The following is a 20,723-nucleotide window of genomic DNA, read 5'->3' on the forward strand; positions in this document are numbered from 1 at the left end:
CTGCTCTGCCTTTGAGAAAATGAAAGCTCAGATGGGCCGATCTGGAATCTTCCCTTTATGACGTCATAGGGAAAGGTTACCTCCCCTTTCTCTGCTTTGCCCGCCCAGAGAATTTGGCCCACCCATGAGAAAGAGAGAGACATCATGGCTTTCAAATGAGCAAAGTGGCAGTTGGTCAAGGCCACACCCCCACCCTCCACCTTGCCCCCCTCTCTCCTCCTCAATAGCATTTAAAGCGACAGACACAGAAATGGTTCATACTAAGGAAAGCTCATTGTGGGACTGGCTCTAGTGGCTGTAATTCTGCACCAAGGCTGAATTTCGGGAAAGAAACTTCAGATACAGTATTAGGGGACCACTAATACAATAAAGAGTATAAAAAATATATATATAAAAGCATCCAAAAAGCACCATGTCATGGGACCTTTAACAGTTAAAGCGGCACACAATAGGAGATTAATCAAAACAGTAGTTTCCAAGATATGTCACTACACATTTTCTTTTGCAATTTTACTAGATTTGATCTTTCATCTCAGTGAGGAAAAAAATAATTTGAAATCATTTATAAACCAAACAAAGGAAGGCTTAGAACATCTCCACGTACTGCAATGAATATGATATTTACCCATAAGAATAATCATATTTGACTAAATCAGATACTGTTGAATCTATATTAAAAATCTATATTATGATATAAAAGAGGATGTGTGGTAAATTGAGAGTAGAGACATTATCAATCTTTAGTGACAGCCAATCATGTAGCTCGGACCAGAAGCTGTTGGACACAGGGCAAAAAAAGAACATGTGTTCCAGAGTCTCATCAGCCATCTCACAAAATACACAAGGGTCTACCTCAAATATGAATCTTTTTCTGAGAAAGTCAGCGACCGGATAGATCTTATAAATTATTTTAAAGTGAGTCTCAGAACGGTGCAGAGCGCACACAACAGGGTGTTCAACGCACCCCCGTTTCAGTTTAAAAGAACGTTGCTACGTTTTGTCGGTGCTGAACGTGGCCCATGTATTACCTTTACTTGAGTATCAGATGGTGAAGTTTGGTATTTTTCTTCAATACAAAGAAATTGAATTTTTGTGCAATAACATTTATATTATTAGTACATTTTATATTCACAAATGTTGTTTTTTAAGGTTACCCCAAATGCTGTAACTTTTAAAAAAGGAGGAAAAAATAAGTGCTTTGAGACTTGTTGAATTACTTGAAGTATAAATTAATTAAAGCCCCCCTTTATTAAATTTGAGTTAATTTATAAGGTTATTTTGATTTATTGATCTATTTGATATTGTTATTGCTTCATATGGTTTTCTTATTGTTTTATTTATTTATTTTGTTATTTCCTCTATTTTATTTGCATGCTGCTAAGAATTATTTGTGAAATTGTTAAGAGGTATAAAAATGCCTGTTTTGTATTTCAATGCATTGAATAAAAACAAAATGATATTATGGTAGAGCAACTCAATGACGTCATAAAACTTATCCCAAAACCCCACAAAGACCCTCTACTAATTGAAAATTGGCGTCCCATTACATTACTAAATAATGACTATAAGATTCTAGCATCTATCTTAGCAAAACGCCTCAAATCTAAATTACACACTTTAATTGATGAATGCCAATCTGGTTTCATGAAAAATCGTCACATAGCCAATAACATTCGCCTAGTTTTAGATCTGATTGAATACAAAGACTTTCTAGATGATGAACACCTTATTTTATTCTTAGACTTTCAAAAAGCCTTTGACACGGTAAGCCACAAATTTATTTTTGACACCTTAAACTTTTTTAATTTTGGTAAGAATTGTATTAATGCTGTTAAAACTCTGTACATGGGAGGAAACTGTTGTGTTAAATTGGCTAATGGAACCTCACCCAGATTTGACATAAACAAAGGTATCCGCCAAGGCTGCCCCACCTCGCCTCTTCTATTTTTGATTGTAGCTCAGATTCTCTGTGATTTCATTCACAAGAGTACATTCAAAGGAATTACATTAAATGAAAGAGAAATAAAAATGTCACAGCTGGCCGATGACACAACCCTGTTTCTAAAAAACGAATCCCAAATAGGAGTTGCACTAAATGTTGTAAACTTTCAAAATGTGAGCCGTTTTCTCTGTGAAAAATAAACATTTGGGTCAAATACGTGGCATAAATATAAATAATTTAGTAACTTATCTTGGAATAAAAATCAGTCATAATCACAAATTGATGACAGAGAGTAACATATCTTTACTACACGACTCTATTAATAAAAAGTTTGATTCTTGGCTTGCAAGAGACTTATCTATGTATGGCAGGGTTCTTCTTTCTAAAGCAGAAGGTCTCTCATGAGCAGCATATTTATTTACTTCAGTTGAAATCCCTAAGTTACAATGTGCCAATCTAGACAAACTATTATATAACTTTAGATGGAGGAAGAAGCCCCATAAAATTAGGAAAAACATCTTGACTAATAAAATTGAGGAGGGGGGTTTATCGGTAATTGACTTCTCACTCTTCAATGAGATATTAAAAATCAACTGGATAAGTTTGTGGAACATTGTGCCAAACTTTATCTTTGAAAAACTTGGTAAAGTCACATTCTTGTTTCAATGCCCATACTCCATCAACAGACTCTAACTTGTTGGTCTCTTCTATACAAACACAACTTCTCCCCTCACAAATGTTTTATCTGGAACATCATATATAGAAACAAGACTCTCTTTATAGAAAACTGGGTTAAACATGATATTCTACTGGTAACCCAATTATTAAATAACTCAAATCAAATTTGAACTTATGACGACTTCACCCATACATTTAATTTCCATCCTCCAAGAAAAGAATGTGATATTGTACCCAGAGCTATACCCCATGGGATCATCACCCTACTTAGAGATGAGACAGACTTGGATCAATTTCATATATCTTTCTCCAGCAGTGTTTCAATAAATGGTCTCTCTTTTCTAGACAGAAAAGTCAACAACAAAGTAATAAAAGACCTTTTATGTGCAAAATCCATCCCCGCCTCCAGATACAAATGGTCCCCCTTATATGAAAATATGAACTGGAATAGAGCATGGAGTAACCCACATACATTTTTAGTTACAAACAAAGTAAAAGAAATATCATTTCAAATTCCTCACCATTTTTACCCCTGTAACAAGATTATCTCTAAATGTATCCCTACCTAAGACGAAAAATGCAGCTTTTGCTTTATGGAAACAGAAACGTTAGACCATTTATTTATGAATGTAAACTATAGCTGTTCACATAGCTCTTCTCTGTGGAATGATATACAATGTTTCATTAATGGTCAATTTGGCTCAAACATACATTTATCTAATTTTGATATCTTCTTTTACTTTTCTGACTCAAACTCCTCTGTACAATATATAGTCAACTTAATAATTCTGCTTGGAAAATTCTTTATTCATAAATCGAAGTTTATGAAAAACAAACCCCTTTTCAATGTTTTTAAACTTGACTTAAAAAATGATACAGCTTGTATTTCTGGATTAGAGGGTAAATCAGCATCAAAATGCATGCAATGCTTATCTGATTTAACTTTATAATTAATTTAACTGATTTTTACTGTCTGATACTCTGGCTATGTACTTTTGTTGTTTATAATTTTTTACTGACTACTTGTTATATGATATTTTTTTCATCTGTATATCTATTGACTGATATGTATTATTTTTTTCTTTACAATTTCTTTTTCTTACTTATTTTTTATTCTTTATGATAACATGATCTGTTACAAAATGATTTGTGTTCTACAAGTTCAATTTCCTTTTTTGACAAATTGCAACAAATGTATTCTGCAATTAAAAAAAACTCAATGACGTATCAGCGTGCGACAGGGACGAGTAGAAGGACCCTGCAATATGGTAACCATGCGCATGCGCATTCTAGACTTACGGTAACGAGACGTTTTGGACTTTTCGCTGATAACCGCGTATTATCCATTATCTGTGGGTAGCAACGCGTTAGTCACATTAAACAGGTAACGTTAAGTAAGTTAAGTACATTCTGCTGTGAAAACTAATTTGACGATGTGGCTAAAGTTGAATATAACGTTAGCTAACGGTTGCAGATTAACGTTAGGTCCAGTTCTTCTCACGTACTAAAGTGACGTGCTGCTTCTAATGTGCTGGTTTTGTGCTTTAAATTCTTACACGCCATGGTAGTGTTCTAATTGTATTTTGAACATAAGTTCAACATAAATGTGTGTGTGTGTCTCTCTGTCTCGCTCTCTCTCTCTCTCTCTGTGTCTCTGTGTGTGTCTGTCTGTGTACCAAATCTACCTACGAGTATAAATAAATGTACCTTGATATATGTCAATCATGCTAATTTGCATGATAAAAACCAACAGTTAGTGTAAAATGTGTTAAAGGGATTTCTATCAGTCTATCTTCCCTTTTAAAGTACAGTACAGATGCTCCTTTCCTTTCCACAGACATGTCGTGTTTTGGTGGTGACCCTAACTTCTGCCCAGAATGTGGGAATGTTCTTCCTCTCCCAGGAGTAGGCCTACAGGACACAGTCCGCTGCCCCCGCTGCTCCTTCTGCATCCCTGTGGCAGGTACCGACTCTCCATCATGTCCCGCTCTGTGTCCCGTTCACTTCTAAGCATGTGCACCCTGGACGAGAGGGCACAGAAACTAGGGGTCGCCCAATAGCGATACACTCCGATTCAGTGTTTACCAAGGCCCCGCACCCCCACTGATATTGACTCTAATCCTACATCCTGTCCTCTGCACATTATATTTGTTTCTGTATTTATTGTTTATTTCATATTATTGTTTAAATATGTTTGTATGTATGCACCATCAACCAAGACAAATTCCTAGGAAGTGCTACTCACCTGGCAATAAATCTTTTTTCTGATTCAGATTTTCTTAGTCACCTTGGACATGTCACCAAAAACACGGCTGATCTGCCTCCCAGGGGCCTTCTGTTAAATGAAACATATTCTATACATACTTTCTCACAGTATCTATTACTGTATTGACCGAAATATAAAACAGGTTTGTTTGTTTTCCCTATGAATATATCTAAAAAAAAGTGACGGGGTCCTATATTCGGGGTCTACACTTTTAAACCACAATATACATCTACAACAGCAGGTGGCGTCAAATATCAGTAACCTGGATGTGTCGCTCATGACCGGAGCCGTCAATCCAAACTGTCCACAGAGGCCGGGGGCTGAGAGAAGCAGAGACATGCTGAGCGTTGAGCGTGCCCAACAAAGCGGCTCAACAGTAGTTAGCAAACGCATGAGAAGAAGCTGTGATGCTAACTTTTAATACGCAGCAGAGTCGTCACACAACTGCCAGTCAGCAGAGGAATATGGAGTCACAGAATGTGATGTACAGAGATGGAGAGCCCAAAAAAAAAGCGTCTTAAAACAACAATAGTGTCTTAAAACAACAAGAGTCAAAGTAAAGCGTAGAGTGACCGGAGGGTGTGAATATAGGATTGAAAAAACAAATATATACAATTATAATATGATTTTAAATAAGAAATATTTTCTTTATTAAAACAAGATTTGGTCCTCATAAAATCTTTTTCCAAAAGATAATTTTTGAAACTGAAGGGGGGGGGGGTCGTCCTATTATCGGGGTCGTTTTATATTTGGCTCATTCTTTTACAAGATTCAACTGTAAAGTGCTTTTCCGGAAACAATGGCCCTGGTACACTCAGTAATCCACACACATCACTGTGAACGGTTTCAAGAAAATAGCCCATATGTAAACTGCTGATATGATACCTTATTTCTAATACGTTGTCCCCCAGAGTTCTCGGGCCAGGAGATCTGCTCGACGGTCATATTCAACCCTGTGGAGCAGTCGTCGGTGGCTCTGGAGGACGAGGACAACTCTGAGCTGAAGGGTGCTGTGGTAAGAAGAAACTCTCTGACTGCTGCGCTGAGAGCTGGAACTATTCCAAAGTTTGCTGTACTATTAATTGTCTCCGAAATAATTGCGATTAACAATCTAATTGTCTCTTTCATCAAAATTAAAACACATTTATTTATTACAAATTAAAGTTTTGAATGAATCTCAGGGTCTTTTGGTTATATCCCTGTTATGTGACCCAGATAATGGAGTAACACAGGTACACAGCCTATGAAGTAAACCACGCCTATATTATCATAAAACATTGTTTCTAACTGTACCCCCCTCCCCATTTATTTTTGTTGCTATGAACGTGTATAGGGTCAAGTGCCAACAACTAACAATTGAAATAATAAAAATATATAGTCCAGTAATCACTTATATAATTACAATTTGGCATATCTAAACAAAATCAAAAATTACCAGTGATACGCCTTAAGACCTTAGCTAATGTCAGCAATTAATTGTGTTTAAACAAAGAAACCGTGATTATGTAAAAAATGATGTCAGAATTGTTACAGGCCTAGCTGTGTGTGACACTACCAGCTGGACTCTGTATTAACGCGGTGACCTGCTCCCTCTAGATTGACCGGCGCTGCTCTCGATGCAATAAAGAGGGGATGGTTTACCACACCAGGCAGATGAGATCAGCAGATGAAGGACAGACTGTCTTCTTCACCTGTATACACTGCAGGTAATCCATCTGAACATGCTGTGGGTTGTGGAAACTGTATTCAAACAGTGTGTGCTGCTGTGTGATCTTTTTGATTTTGGTGTTACAGGTATCAAGAGAAGGAGGACTCCTGAGAACAAGTCCAGCTCACCTTCTCCATTCCTCTCCATGCTTGTGCTCTCATGTTGCTGTCAGATAGTTGGATGCTTTCCCAACACATGGATTGTAAATATAACAGTGATGGTTTACCTTACTGTTCTGGAATTATTAGCATTCACACTTTGAATAAAGTTTGATAAATTAATCTTAACTTTGGGTCCACTTGCTATCTTTTTCTGCCAGAGCTTTCAGTTGCAATCTTGCGGTCTTCGTCAGTGGATAAAGTGCACTCAGGTTTAATGGAAATACTGTAGCTCAGTTCTCATTAGCCCCATTCCCACAGCCTGTTCAAGGCGGGAATGTTGCGCCGTTCTTCCGCCTCGCCGCTCTGCATAAAAGGCACGGACACGGAATGTTGGGACAGAGATGTTAAGCCGGCAACCAAGGTAGTAACAGTAAAACAGGTAGTAACTAAAACCACACGCTGGGGCAGCATTATGCCACTGTTGTTTGGTTCAGTGTTAAAAAAGCAAAGCGGACGTAATGGCGGATCTTCTTCAGGGCAACACGCTGAGTCTCTGTGGGAAAAAGGCTACTCATGGATGCTGGGAGAAACTGGAAAACTGCAGAAAAAAGCTTGTGAAAGGACCTTAAATTGGGATTTTTTTTTTGTTAAACTACAGTTTCCAGGGTCAAAAATGAACTTAAACAGCTGAACAAGATATGACATTTATACAACTGAAGTTGTTTGTAATGTTATTAAAGCTGCATAAATCCTTTTGGCCTCTAGGGGCATCAAACAGGCTGTAAACACACTGACATCATTTCAACTTGTAAAGTTATGGGGAATGTGTAACAAACTTGCCTGTTAGCAAATCCAGCAGAACCAGAGCTACATTATTTAGAGTCGTTTGTGTCTGCCTGATGAATGTGCACTGTATTACTCTCTTTCAGCTTTGTAATAATCTCCACCAACCTCTGATAGATATGTCTCTTTAGCTGCTAAATGCTGCGCTATGTTCACCAGCAAGTCTCTAACTGTGTCTGCTTTATCAGAGCTGTTTGTCTGGAAATGGAGTTGGTGACAGCTGAGTTTGGGATCCAGTAAACCAAAACAAGCTAAAAGGGGCTAAAAACACAATGGGTAGCATTTGAAATGTTTGTCACGCTGCAGTTATCTCTAAATCTAAATCATGCCACAGATTTTTTATAGAAGACAATGTATCGATATATATATATATATATATATATATATATATATATATATATATATATATATATATATATTTCTCCTCTGCATTTCATTCATTGCAGTTGAAGAGGTTAACAAGGAAGTAGCTGCTCTAGTATCGATTTAGGACTTTTTTTGGGGCATTTTTTTTATATAGGACAGCTGAAGACATGAAATGAGAGAGAGAGAGAGAGAGAGAGAGAGAGAGGAATGACATGCAGCAAAGGGTCGGAGTCGAACCCGTGATGGAGTCTGAAATGATGAATGGTCTGAGAGAAAGACAGTTTTTTTATAATTCAGAATCCCAGTCCACGCGCTCTGAACTCAGTCCAGCATGTGGCGGTACGGCGCCTTTCAACTTGTACAGACCACCGCCATTGAAAATAGCTGAAGAAGAACATGACCAATAAGGACGCTCGTGTGGAGGTCACGTGCCCTGCAGACATGGCTGCACAGCGAAAGCGAACTGCTGAGTGACAACAATGCAATGAGTTAGTTTATACTATAAAATACCTTTATTGTCAGGAATTCGTCGACATTTTATATCCGTCTTCACGGTAAATAATGGTTTTTACATACAAGCTAATACACTAATATCAAGAGCTTTGTCCCCTGTAGCTGGTTTGTTGTCAGTGACTGACTGTTGTGAGTTAACGTTACACATCATTTTTGGAATAAGCTGTTAGCATACTGTCACGCTTAAATACAAGTTAAACGTACACTATACGTGTACCGAATCAAAGTGTTAATCTAAAGAATAAAAGCTCCCCAGTCTTATGTAATTATATCATGATGTGTATTTAGGCATGACCAAAGCCACAATAAAGTGCTAGATTTTTAAAGGGACTTTGGTTCAGTTGGACCGAATGTTCGTATTTACAGTGGGCGTGCATTCATTGACATTACTCTTTATTTTGGTAGATAATGAAGCTACGTGTCCATCTGCAGTGTAAGAATCTGCATGAATACCTGCGAGAGCTGAGTCCTGAGATTTTGGACCGACTGTACAACCACCCAGCAACATGTCTGGCTGTCTACAGGTATGTTGGCTGGAACACATATTGTACTGTTGCTCATGGTGTTGCTGTGACATATGACTCCTGGGGACTGTGGTGTGTCAGATTATATTGGGTTCGACCTTCTACAGGGACCTCCCCTCTCTGGCCAAGAACTATGTGATGCGTATGCTGTTCCTGGACCAGCCTCTCCCGCAGGCAGCACTGGCATTGTGGGTGAAAATAGACAGTCAGAAGTAAGTCATGTCTTCATTACACTTGTAGCAGCATTGTCAGTAGAGTGAACCATTTTGATTACGCTCTTGTACCACTTTGTAACATTTCAATGTGATGAATGACGATCCACATTAAATACAGCTTCTTTGTTTCTCTCATGGTGATAAGTGGTGCGCGATCACAGAAGGCTTGTGTTATGTGGATGCTCCGAGCCTCTGACAGTGTTTATTTACTTAGAATTCCTCATAGGGGTGACAGAAACTATGCACTACTTTGATGTTAAAGTTGGGCTTTGCTGTCTGCTTCACGAAAAGAGAGATTCTCTCGAGCCAGAGGCCACACTGACCTGCATTGAACTGAATTACTTTTCCCAGGCAGCATTTTTCCAACTGAAACTCTGAAATGCTCTGTAAAAGTTGAATCAGAGTCAGTTTTGGAGAACCAGTGTCAGTGTCTCTGGCAGTGAGAACTGTGTGCCTGTATTAGTACAGTGAACGTGTATCCTGCTGTGATCAGAAAGAATGTCTCATTGCTTGTTTCTTCCCTCCGGGCATGGGTGTGCTTCTCTCCATGGGACTTAGACACAAGGAAGACAAGTGAGGGAAACGTGGATGCAATTAGCAGACTGCCTGTTAGGGCTAGGCGATATATCGATATTATATCGATATCGTGATATGAGACTAGATATCGTCTTAGTGTTGGCTTTAACTGGTTTTAAAGGCTGCATTACTGTAAAGTGATGTACTTTTCTGAACTTACCAGACTGTTCTAGCTGTTCTATTATTTGCATTTTCCCCACTTAGACATTATGTCCACATTACTGATGATTATTTATCTAAAATCTAAGTGTGAAGATATTTTGTTAAAGCACCAATTGTCAACCCTAGAATATCGCTGCAATATCGATATTGAGGTATTTGGTCAAGAATATCGTGATATCTGATTTTCTCCCTATCGCCCAGGCGATGTCAGATAGTATAATGGGATCTGTCCATTTGAGGGATAATGTCACCCCCAGGATTGTAGTCTTGAAACCCCCTCTTAAACATCATTAAGGTGAAAGGAACTACAGGGCTAGCAGCTCTGTTATTACCGATTCAGCTGGAGAGAAACTGTGACTTCACATTTCAGATAAAAACCAGTTGTGTTCATTATGAGTTTCTTTGTCTGCTTGCAGGGATCATGATGAGTGTGTCTCGGTGTTGGCAGGACTCCGCCTTTGGCACAGTCAGCAGCTGCAGGGCGGTCTGCAGGGCTACATTTTAAATCCAGTGTTCAAAGACAACCTGAGGATAGCTCTGCTCGGCGGGTAGGTCTGCTCCCTGGCAACACAGCCTTCGAGCATCCTCTCTCTCACTCAGTTTTTACAAACTGATCACTCCACGATGAAAATTCAGCTATTGTGAACACACCTGCGTGTCAATGGAAATGTAGTTGTTAAATGTTTGTTCAAAACACACCTGCTACATGCCAGGATGTGGTTGGTTAGAGTTACAGACAAGGATCCAAACCAGGGGTCAGCAACCTTAGCAGCATCTTAACCAATGGCACACTAGCAACAAGTGTGCAAGAGAGTTTTTTGGAAATGTTAGTGTCCTCTCTTAACCGCACGCCAAATGACCTCTTTCACAGCCATTGGCATAACCTATTATTTACGGTAGTTTGATTGACTTTCCCCCCCATCCACATTTAATGAAGACCCGCCTTACACTGCCTCTGATTGGCTAGTACTCTTTGCCTTCTTCACAGAATGCGGCACAAAGGGAAAAAAAGAATACTGCCTGCGCGGGCTCTGCATATGATGGCAGTCTTAATGCTGATCCAGCACACTGATTAACAAGAACCTTCCAAAATGGCACTTCATATTAAAAAGGTTGCCGACCCCTGATCCAAACTGTTCATAATATCTCACTCCCACAGGATAAACCAAGTTTTCACATTTGATTTCTAATAGTTTTGACACATTTAAGCTGTGAGTGCAGTACTGTAGCTACAGTTGTCCCCTGCTGTGTTGACACACAGGGGCAAAGCGTGGGCGGATGAGGGCAGCTCTCTGGGTCCCGACCGCCACGCGCGGGACATCGAGAGCCTGGACCGCTACGCCATCGAGCGCTGGGAGGTCATCCTGCATTTCATGGTGGGTTCTCCCTGTGCTGCGGTCAGTCAGGACCTGGCTCAGCTGCTGGTCCAAGCAGGCCTCATGAAAAGGTACGCCGCAGCAGTAATAACCCACCGAAGTTTGTTTCTACGCTGTAAAATCTCCCGCTCAGTACATACCTGGATCAGTTCTTGAAGAACCACATTTAAATCATCGAAAATGTTTGTCTATGCTATTTGAAAATATATCATTGTCCATGACATATAATTATCAGATTTCTTTCAACTTAAATATTGATGTTAGTGTTGGCCTCCGAAAACGTATCCTTCGCTGATCCCCTGCTGAATATGCTTTTGATGACCAACTCACTTGATACAATGCTGACTCAGCGCTGTGTAACGATGCAATAAAGACTGAGGCTAGCACCAACAAGTCCCAGGCAAAAAGTGATGATCCATGTAGGAGACATGGTTAGATTGATGATTTATTGTGAGTATTTCCAAACAATATGTGTCACTTTTATGTGAGAAAATGCTTTGAGGGTGAGGACAAATGGATTAATTTGGCAATCTCGGCAAACTTTGCCAATTACAATAAAAAGCAGGACAGAGCTTCTAATGATACCCTAAACTGGACACACTGGATAGTCTTAATACTGAAAGGGGTGTTAGCATTAGAAGCTAAGATTTGAGCAGATAAACACTCTTGCTCTTTTGTTTTGGGAAGGGATAAAACGGACAAAACAATCTAAACCAGGGTGTCAAATTAATTTCAGTTCATGGGCCACATCCCCCTAATCTGATCTCAAGTGGGCCAGACCAGTAAACCTCTCCAGAAAGATCAGAAACATTATCTGCCACAGCATTTCTTGTCAGCTTGATGTTGGCAAACGCAAGTTGCTTCTGCTACGACAGCGTTCTAAGGCCATTGTTGGTTAAAAATAATAATGTTACGGACCCAGGAGAGAGGGGTAATATTCCGAGAAAAAATCAGAATTTTTAAGATTAAAGTCATAAATTTACGGAAAAAGAACTTGTAAATTCTCTGCAATTTTCACACTTTGCAAAGTCATCCAGTGGGCCTGATTGAACCCTTTGGCGGGCTGGTTTTGGCCCAAGGGCCGTATGTCTGACACCCCTGCTCTAAACTCTTTCTTGACAGCTCAATGCACAGCGCTCTGCCATGTGGACAGTCCCGGTCCAAGGTTTACAGACCGGCCGCGTCTAGTAACTAAGCTATGATTGGACAGTCACACATTGGGGGAGGGGTTTAGTGAATGGTCAGTTCTTTAAACAGTTGGGTACATGGATGCCCCACCCTCCTGTCAGTGCAAACCTAAATCAGAGGAAATATGTGGTGAATATTATTATTATTATTATTATTATTATTATTATACAGGCCTTTGGAAAGGTGCTACTTGGTCCCATGAAAAAGCCAGTTAAAACATTGATGAGCGCCAGCTTTATGCCTATACTCACACTTGACTTGACTTCCATATGTAATGACAGACTCCACCCAAAGTGCAGACTGTTCCATAACTAGGGCTGGGCATTGTTTGGATTTTAACAATTGTGATTCCAATCCTGATCCTTGCTTTCAATTCCGGTTCTTATCGATTCTCGATTCCGATTCTTTGAGGGGTAGAATTGAAACGGGTCACATGCTTATTTCACAGATCAGAGGAAAAATCAATTTTGATTCAGTGGTGGTTTTCAGTTTTTCCAGGCTTTTTTTCAACGTAAAATAAAGCCACACTGGAAACTCCGCTTACTGCGCTCCATGGCTGCAACACAAGCGCCTGGAAGGACGGCTTGTGGAAAACATTCCATGGAAATCGTAATTTTTAAAACGATTCCAAGTTGGAACCGGTTCTCGATGCCCAGACAACGAGCTAGTCTGGAGTCTGTGCATGAGCAGAATCCATCGTCAAAGAATGAATAAAGAAAAGAGCGTTGACTCCATAGAAGTTTAGCTCTAGGTTGAATTCTAGCTGTGTTAGTGCTACAGAATGCATGTAGCCCATGTTGTCCTGTCCTGTGCTCTGTTTGTCAGTGAGGCAGGAGAGGCACCCTACATCACCTCGGCTGGTTTCCAGTTCCTGCTGCTGGACACAGCCTCTCAGCTGTGGTACTTCACCCTGCAGTACCTCAAAACGGCTCAGGTACCGCTGGATCATCTGTAGGCGTGGGGAATAAAATCGAAAATCTTATGTATCGTGAGGTTTTATTATTTTTTTTTTTTACCAATAATTGACATAAATATTTTCTGTTTATACGGTTCTGCTAACGGCGACTACATCATTTCCTTTTCCAGGGAAACAGAGCGAAAGCATTAACATGTTATGTTCTTCTTTACAAAGTAAATAAATGTCAGACTGACTGACTGACATGTGATGTTAATTCTTCTTAGACAACTATTAGTTTTTGGAAATGTCTCGTGATATATTGTCTCTAGAAGGGTTTTATTCAACTTTAGTTTTGGTTAAAGAAGGAAAAGAAAATCCTGATACTCAATAAATCGAATCGCAATACTTCTAGAATCACAGTAAGTGAAAATCCCAGTACAAATCCAATCCACACCCATGTATCAATAAAGAATTGAATCGGGACAGAAGCATATCGCCCCAGCCCTAATCATCTGCTACTCTCACCTGATCAGCTTTAAAGAAGTTGGACCAGTGGTTGTCATCCATGTAGCATTAAGGCTATAGAGTCTCTATAGCCTGTCATTACTCTGATTAGTTCATCTTCAGCAGAGAGGGCTGTAATCAGTGACTGGAGCTGCAGCACTGATTGACTGGAATTAAAAGGTGCAGACTGTTTCTGCTAGACTCTGGCTAACGGCCTGTAGAACCCTGATCAATGCCCTGCTGAAAAAGAACGTCCATTGCTGGGAATGGAATGAATACAAAATAAAGGAGGACAAAGTAAGCCTAACTATCCATGTCATGGCAGTTCACCCATGAAAGTGCAGCATAAAGGGATGCAGTGCAGTGACAAAGTCATTCTGACTGAGAAACTTTTATACAGCAGCAGGTTAATTCAACTCGGTCACGTTTGTTCTGTCCGTCATTTGCCAGTAAAATAGAAAAGGAAACGGGCCTCATACAGGAACAGGAACAGTGTTTCAAATCTGAATCTTTTAGGCTAATGAATTGATAAATAATAAAGGTTTTATTACTTTCCTATCACAATTGTATTTCTAGCAGTGTGGACAATGTAAGTGAACAGTTGAGTGAATATATGAATTGTTAAGGATGAAAAAGAAAAAGATTATCCTTTGAGGCTCTTCATTTCAGATTTGATAGTAATTTAACAGGAAAAAAAACAATAATGTACAATAATCAGTAAATGAAAACTGTATGTGTGTTAAAAGGAGAAATCATTTTCAGCAGAGTGGTGAATGTCACATGAACTGAATTGTGGAAATGTACATTATACCGAATGAACTATGGGGCTGTTACTGTAGTAAAAGTATTTTGTGTTTGTTGTGCAGCTGTATCTTAATCCGCGTGTGCTTAATCAGATTTGTAAATTTAGTAAAGAATCTCTAAATCTATAGTCTGTGTAACTGTGTAGACACATCTGTAAATGTGTTTATAGTCTATATTGGCGGCGTTTCATTTCCGGGATTGCTCCGGTGCCGCCGGAAATTCCGCCGGATGTCCCACTTTTCGGCCGGTTTACCGTTTCCTTCCTCTTCCTTTGTGTTGGCGTTCTAACCTCCGGTGGATTAATGAGGACTATGGTTAACTGCTCCTCAGATCTCTGCAGGGTAAATCCAGACAGCTAGCTAGACTATCTGTCCAATCTGAGTTTTCTGTTGCACGACTAAAACAACGTTTGAATGTACACGTTTCACCAAAACAAGTTCCTTCCAGAGGCTATTTTGCAGAGGCACCGTGGTCCGCCCAAGACGATTGTGATTGGTTTAAAGAAATGCCAATAAACCAGAGCACGTTCTTCTCCCATCCCAGAATGGCTGTGTGGACTAGCCAGACCTTCCTTCGCAGCGCTGTGGGGGAAGGTCTGGACATGCGAGACTACGGTGTTTATAGATCTGTGAATGTGTGAATGTTTTTCCAGCTTTTGGAGCAAAATACTTAGAATAATATCTATGCACGCACTTACAGATTTGTCTACACATTTACGAAACTCAGTGCACTTGTAAACCAGAATATAGATTTGAAGATTCTTTTACACATTTACAAATCTGATTACGCACACACGGAATGAGATACAGTTGCACAACTCTCCACAAACATAATTATTGCAAATAGTTTTGCTAGAATAATGGCTCCATAATTTACCATGTGAGCAATTAGAGTGTGGGTAATTCCAATCATCGTCAATGTTTTTTGTTAGAGGCCTACATTTATTTGTTCATGCCGGCTATTATTTGAATAGCTGCCTTTATTTGAGAATGTCGACTTATATACTGTTGATAATCTGTGTCTTGCAGTCCAGAGGGATGGAACTGGTGGAGATCCTGTCATTCTTATTCCAACTCAGCTTCTCCACTCTTGGCAGAGTGAGTGCACAGCAGTTTGTGTCTGTCTGTGTGTCTGTCTGTGTGTCTGTCTGTCTGCCTGTCTTATTGATCATGCGTTTCCTATGTGCCCCAGGATTACTCGGTGGAGGGCATGAGCGAGTCATTACTCACCTTCCTGCAGCACCTGCGGGAGTTTGGGCTGGTGTTCCAGAGGAAGGTGAGACTCTGCATTCCACTAACAACCTAGCATACTGTCAGCAGCTTTTCTCCCATCTCCTTCACATGAGGAGAAATTGTAATGATCCTCCGTCATCAGGGTATACACCTGTACTTCAACTAGAAAATTAATCCCAAAAGATACAGACAATTGAAATAAAAAGAGAGCAAATGGTTTATATGATTACATGCAAGCGACATTCAGAAAGATAAGCTAGTATTCAGGTAGATAATAGCAATAACAGCTCGCACATCACAGTCACAGCAGGAATGACTGAGGCAATAGATAAAAAAAGAAAAGTACCATGAATAATAAATAAAACTAAAAAAACATGTAAATACATTTTAAAAGGGTACTCCAGTGGTTTAGTATTGTTTTTCCATGACAGATTAGCATGAAACAGATTAATACAAACATTCAACAAGCAGCAGCAGAGATATGATTGTTGACAGCTGAACCAGATGTGTTTGTAATGAAGTTTTCTAGTTGTGCTTGGGGTTTGATTTTATTTTCACTTGGAGAACTAATCCTGGTTCTGAATGCGATTACATTCCTACAGAAATGTACAGTATAGTGACCAGTAAAAATAGTAGCATTTTTAGGGTTTTAGCTGGGATTTTGTGAACTTGCAGTATGCACTAAAAATGCAGCTAATCCTCTGGTTGGTGTCTTTAGATTTTGGCACTAATAGGTCAGAAAGGTAAGAGAAAAATAGCCTGTCAAAACACAAAACTACATTTTTACACCAAGTCAGTGTCACTTTTTGCAGCAACCATTGATGATTGTGTGTGTGTTGTCCTCAGAGGAAGTCGCGGCGGTATTACCCGACCAGGCTAGCCATCACTCTGGCTGCAGGAGTCACTACCAGCTCGTCCTCGTCCTCGTCCTCTACTCTGGCCTCCCCCCCTGGTACTGGAGACACCGGCTTCATTGTGGTAGAAACCAATTATCGTATCTACGCCTACACAGGTATATCCGAACACGAGAAGCTTTTTGTACTGCATGTTAACACTAATAAATCAATTTGACCCAATGTGCAAAGGAACACGCCGACTTATTGGGACTTGATGAATGATTTCTTCAGTTCATTTGATTGTGTGTTCATAGTGTTTAAAATGCTTCACATTGCAGCGTCATTAGGACAAACAGCCTTTTCTGTTCGGGGGGGTCATATGTGGTCCTGTCCGGGATCATTTTAAACTTCATCTGAAACTGTTTTTGAAGAGGGAGCAGTCTTGTTGATGATCATCAGTCATAGATGATCTGGTGATCCTGTTTTATGGTGATTTATTGTATTAGTCTGTGTTTCGTATTGTTTTGTCTGTATTTGAGTTTTGCATTTTAAGGTGTGTATCTATTGATACCTTAATGTGTTCTCTACTGTCTTTTATGTAATTGATGAGTTGTTGTATTTCAAAAAAGGGTCCATCTAGGGACTTGCATTGCAAATTAGCTTAGGCTATAAATGCTGTGGTGTGTGACATAGATATATGCTACATACTTGTCCCTATACAAATAAACATACAAAACAAAAGGATGAAGAAGTTGGCGTCAGCCTCCAGAAGCGGTATTGACGTGTTTGTGTGTCCCTCCCAGACTCTGAGCTTCAGATCGCTCTGGTGGCTCTCTTCAGTGAAATGCTCTACCGCTTCCCCAACGTAGTGGTTGCCCAGGTAACCAGGGAGTCGGTGCAGCAGGCCATCGCCAACGGCATCACAGCACAGCAGGTACTCAACTACTGCACACACAATGTACTACTATGTGTGTGTGGGGGGGGGCATTGTAAATACCCTTTAATAACTTTTGTCATTAACCGGCAATACTATGAGAAATATTCATACATTTTTCATAAAGATTAGAATTTGTTTTCATAGAGTAATCTATATGCTGCCATAATAGTGCCCAGTTGGCCCCCATGTACCAACATTTTCTCCTTCAAAAACATCCAAAACATATCTCAGTTAATACAGTTTCCTTCTTATATTTTGAATTTACACTACTTACATTGAGCTTTTCTTAAGATGTAACCAAAAATTATAAAAAAGTACCTCAGCACTCCAAAGTTTTGTAAACTGGTGGTACCAATGTACTGTAGGTACCAGGGAGGTATGTGTTAAACAGAAACTGCACACATTGGGCTTCATGTCTGTATGATATGTAATGGACATTTTTCTCACCCAACAGTGTGCGTAGATCAGATTTTCCTTAAAAACATCCGCCTGAATATGAAAAGTCTTTCTCCTCCCCTCCAGATTATCCACTTCCTGAGGACCAGAGCCCACCCTGTCATGCTCAAACAGGTACATCAAACCCATCCATCCTTGCTTCCCTCTAATAGTAATGCGTGGTTGTCCTGTAACGGCTCTGCACAGCGTCTTCATCCTCCCTCTGTGTTCTTCAGACTCCCGTGCTGCCTCCGACCATCACAGATCAGATCCGCCTGTGGGAGCTAGAGAGAGATAGGCTGCGTTTCTCAGAGGGTCAGTTTGTCTTTCACTGTGTGCGCAGGCCCGGCCAATGCATGTTTGTCTTTGATGTTTATGGATGACAGGCCATTATTTTGTTAAGGTATATATTGTCATGTCTTAGTAAAATGTATTCTTGTGTTCTGATATGCTCCTGTATTAAATGTAAAAATCAACCCTACATTTGCCCAGCACAACAACACAGTCCTGTCATACTCTCTGCTGAAAACACAAATACTGTTTTCATTTACTAATTAATGCACTCAGCTCTTTTTTTTTGATCGCATTGAACCCATTTTAAAAATTCATACATATTATGTTATATATTAGTTATTGCTGTGATCTAAGGCCTGATTCACACATGTGCTGTTTAGAAAAAAAAACTCTGTCCACATGGAAACGCAAAAACGACTGAAGCGCTGTAAAGAGCACGCGTGGCCAACAGGCGGCGATATAACCCAGGCGCGCAAAGAAGAAGAATAATATGTTGGCCAATCAGAAGCATTAAAAAAAAGCTGTAACCGGAAGACTACAGTCTCGTCCAAGTCGGGCGACATCGGCAGGCGCTGTGTCGTTGCATTGTGGGATTATTTAGCATTAACCTCCGTATCATTCTGACGCCTCCGCTCCCCAACACATGTACAAGGTCCTGCTAGCAAGCCTGTTACAGCACTATTTTGGCGCCTCACAAAAGAGATAAGGCTGCGCTCATACGGACGCAAAACGCAGGTCTGCCCATTTATTTTGAATGTGGGTAATGAGATTAGGCTGCGGCGGTGGGGGCCGCAGAAAAAAACCCTCAGTGGACCTGCGGTGAAAAGTTGAGAACGATTCAACTTTTGTAGAAACTCCACCATGTGTCCCGCTGCGGTGGCCAGTCATGTGCGCGTGGATCAGACTTGTCAGAGTGTTTTGAGGCGGTGTGAGAGTCCCGTACAGGAAACAGGAAACATCACTGCCAAAAATGATTGGGCCATTTCAGTGACACTCCCACACAACCCTGCGAAAATCGCACGCTTGTGGCGTTACAAGCCCAAACTCACTCTGTCTTCATGACAACACAAACATCGTTTCTAAAAGTCTTCACCCTGGCCAGAGTTTTCCCAAAAACGAAGTTAAGGGAGTGTGTGTGTGGCGAAGCTGCCAATGGAAGGTTGTGACTGATCTGTGTGTGTGTGTGTGTGTGTGTGTGTGTGTGTCTCTCTCTCTCTCTCTCTCTCTCTCTCTCTCTCTCTCTCTCTCCCTCCAGGAGTGCTCTACAACCAGTTCCTCTCCCAGGTCGACTTCGAGGTGCTGCGAGACAGAGCTCAGGTCAGATTTTGTTTCCTATCTCCATGACTAAATAATATACTACCTTATAATCATTATTTTATGTATTTAATAATCCATTTAGATGTATACATGATGTACATTGTTTGTTGTTAACAGTAAAACGTGATTTATAAAATCATGCCAACAATTATTTTAATAGCTTAGTATTCTATGCACTAAAAGGTATGTACAAAGGCTTTAGGCCGCCAATTTATTATAGTCCCAGTTTGCAACTTAATTTTATACAATATGTAGTAGGGGGGTCCCTGCTCCATCTCTCTCAGTTAAGGGGTCCTTGGTCTAAAAAACGTTGAAGACCCCTGTATTAAATCAACTAATCGATTAGTTGTCAAAATCATATGAGTATAAGTTAGAAGTTAATATCAGTCTCTGAGACACTTGCTACCCATGCTAGCAGAAAATGATCCACCAACCTTTGGCCCTTCTGCTGCTACACTAACTGGTTGCAGCCCCTGTTAGACCACCGTTGTGCCTGCTGCTGTTTAATGGCGTGATGTGCTGCAGGGTCTGGGCTGTCTGGTGTGGCAGGACGTGGCTCACAGGGTGATGGTGGTGTCACCGCAGGGACACAGCGAGGTCAAGAGGTTCTGGAAACGACAGAAGTCCAGTACGTAACTGCAGGAAGAGAAACCAGCTGCAGACCTTCCAGCCCCAGCCACAGTTGCTGTAAGAAAGTGGAGATATTATACTTATTTTTTATGTTTCATAAAATGTTGACTACTATGTTTTGTGGATTAAATGGTTATAAGAAGCAAATCTGCACCTGTCTTCTATACTGTACATAAAACAATGTCTAAATATGGATGTGGATTTTAATATTCGGCCAATCTCATTTAAAGGTACCCTACTAGTAGCACTATGGAACCATGTTCTTTACAAGTGGGTCCCCATTTAGTTAGAATTGTGCACCTGGACCAGGATGTGCATGTGCGTGAGAATGGGGACGACGATAGTTGGTGGCAGTTACGCACCAAGAAACTCAGCAAT

General features: G+C 40.3%; 2 protein-coding genes across 4 annotated transcripts; both read left to right on the forward strand.

Annotated features, from left to right (window-relative positions):
• The first annotated feature begins 3,886 nt into the window (after nt 1-3,886).
• Nucleotides 3,887-6,881, forward strand: polr1h (RNA polymerase I subunit H). Of its 2 annotated transcripts, none has more exons than XM_078267799.1 (5): nt 3,887-4,014; nt 4,458-4,583; nt 5,798-5,901; nt 6,483-6,592; nt 6,681-6,881. In XM_078267799.1, the coding sequence occupies exons 2-5, from the start codon at nt 4,460-4,462 to the stop codon at nt 6,703-6,705; spliced, it is 363 nt and encodes a 120-aa protein (XP_078123925.1). In that variant the 5' UTR covers nt 3,887-4,014; nt 4,458-4,459; the 3' UTR covers nt 6,706-6,881. The 2 variants fall into 2 exon arrangements, with proteins under 2 accessions (XP_078123925.1, XP_078123924.1); XM_078267798.1 differs by having other exon boundaries at nt 3,888-4,004.
• A 1,441-nt stretch (nt 6,882-8,322) lies between these two features.
• On the forward strand, nt 8,323-20,492 carry gtf2h4 (general transcription factor IIH, polypeptide 4). Of its 2 annotated transcripts, XM_078267796.1 has the most exons (14): nt 8,323-8,458; nt 8,823-8,941; nt 9,049-9,153; nt 10,311-10,442; nt 11,156-11,341; nt 13,284-13,392; nt 15,693-15,761; nt 15,856-15,939; nt 16,743-16,908; nt 17,536-17,666; nt 18,192-18,239; nt 18,341-18,419; nt 19,654-19,715; nt 20,241-20,492. In XM_078267796.1, exons 2-14 carry the CDS (start codon nt 8,826-8,828, stop codon nt 20,349-20,351), a joined length of 1,398 nt encoding a protein of 465 aa, XP_078123922.1. In that variant the 5' UTR covers nt 8,323-8,458; nt 8,823-8,825; the 3' UTR covers nt 20,352-20,492. The 2 variants fall into 2 exon arrangements, with proteins under 2 accessions (XP_078123922.1, XP_078123923.1); XM_078267797.1 differs by lacking the exon at nt 8,323-8,458 and having other exon boundaries at nt 8,830-8,941; nt 9,023-9,153.
• Nucleotides 20,493-20,723: the final 231 nt, after the last annotated feature.

This window comes from Sander vitreus, chromosome 14, assembly GCF_031162955.1.
Source record: "Sander vitreus isolate 19-12246 chromosome 14, sanVit1, whole genome shotgun sequence".
Classification (NCBI taxonomy): Eukaryota; Metazoa; Chordata; class Actinopteri; order Perciformes; family Percidae; genus Sander; species Sander vitreus.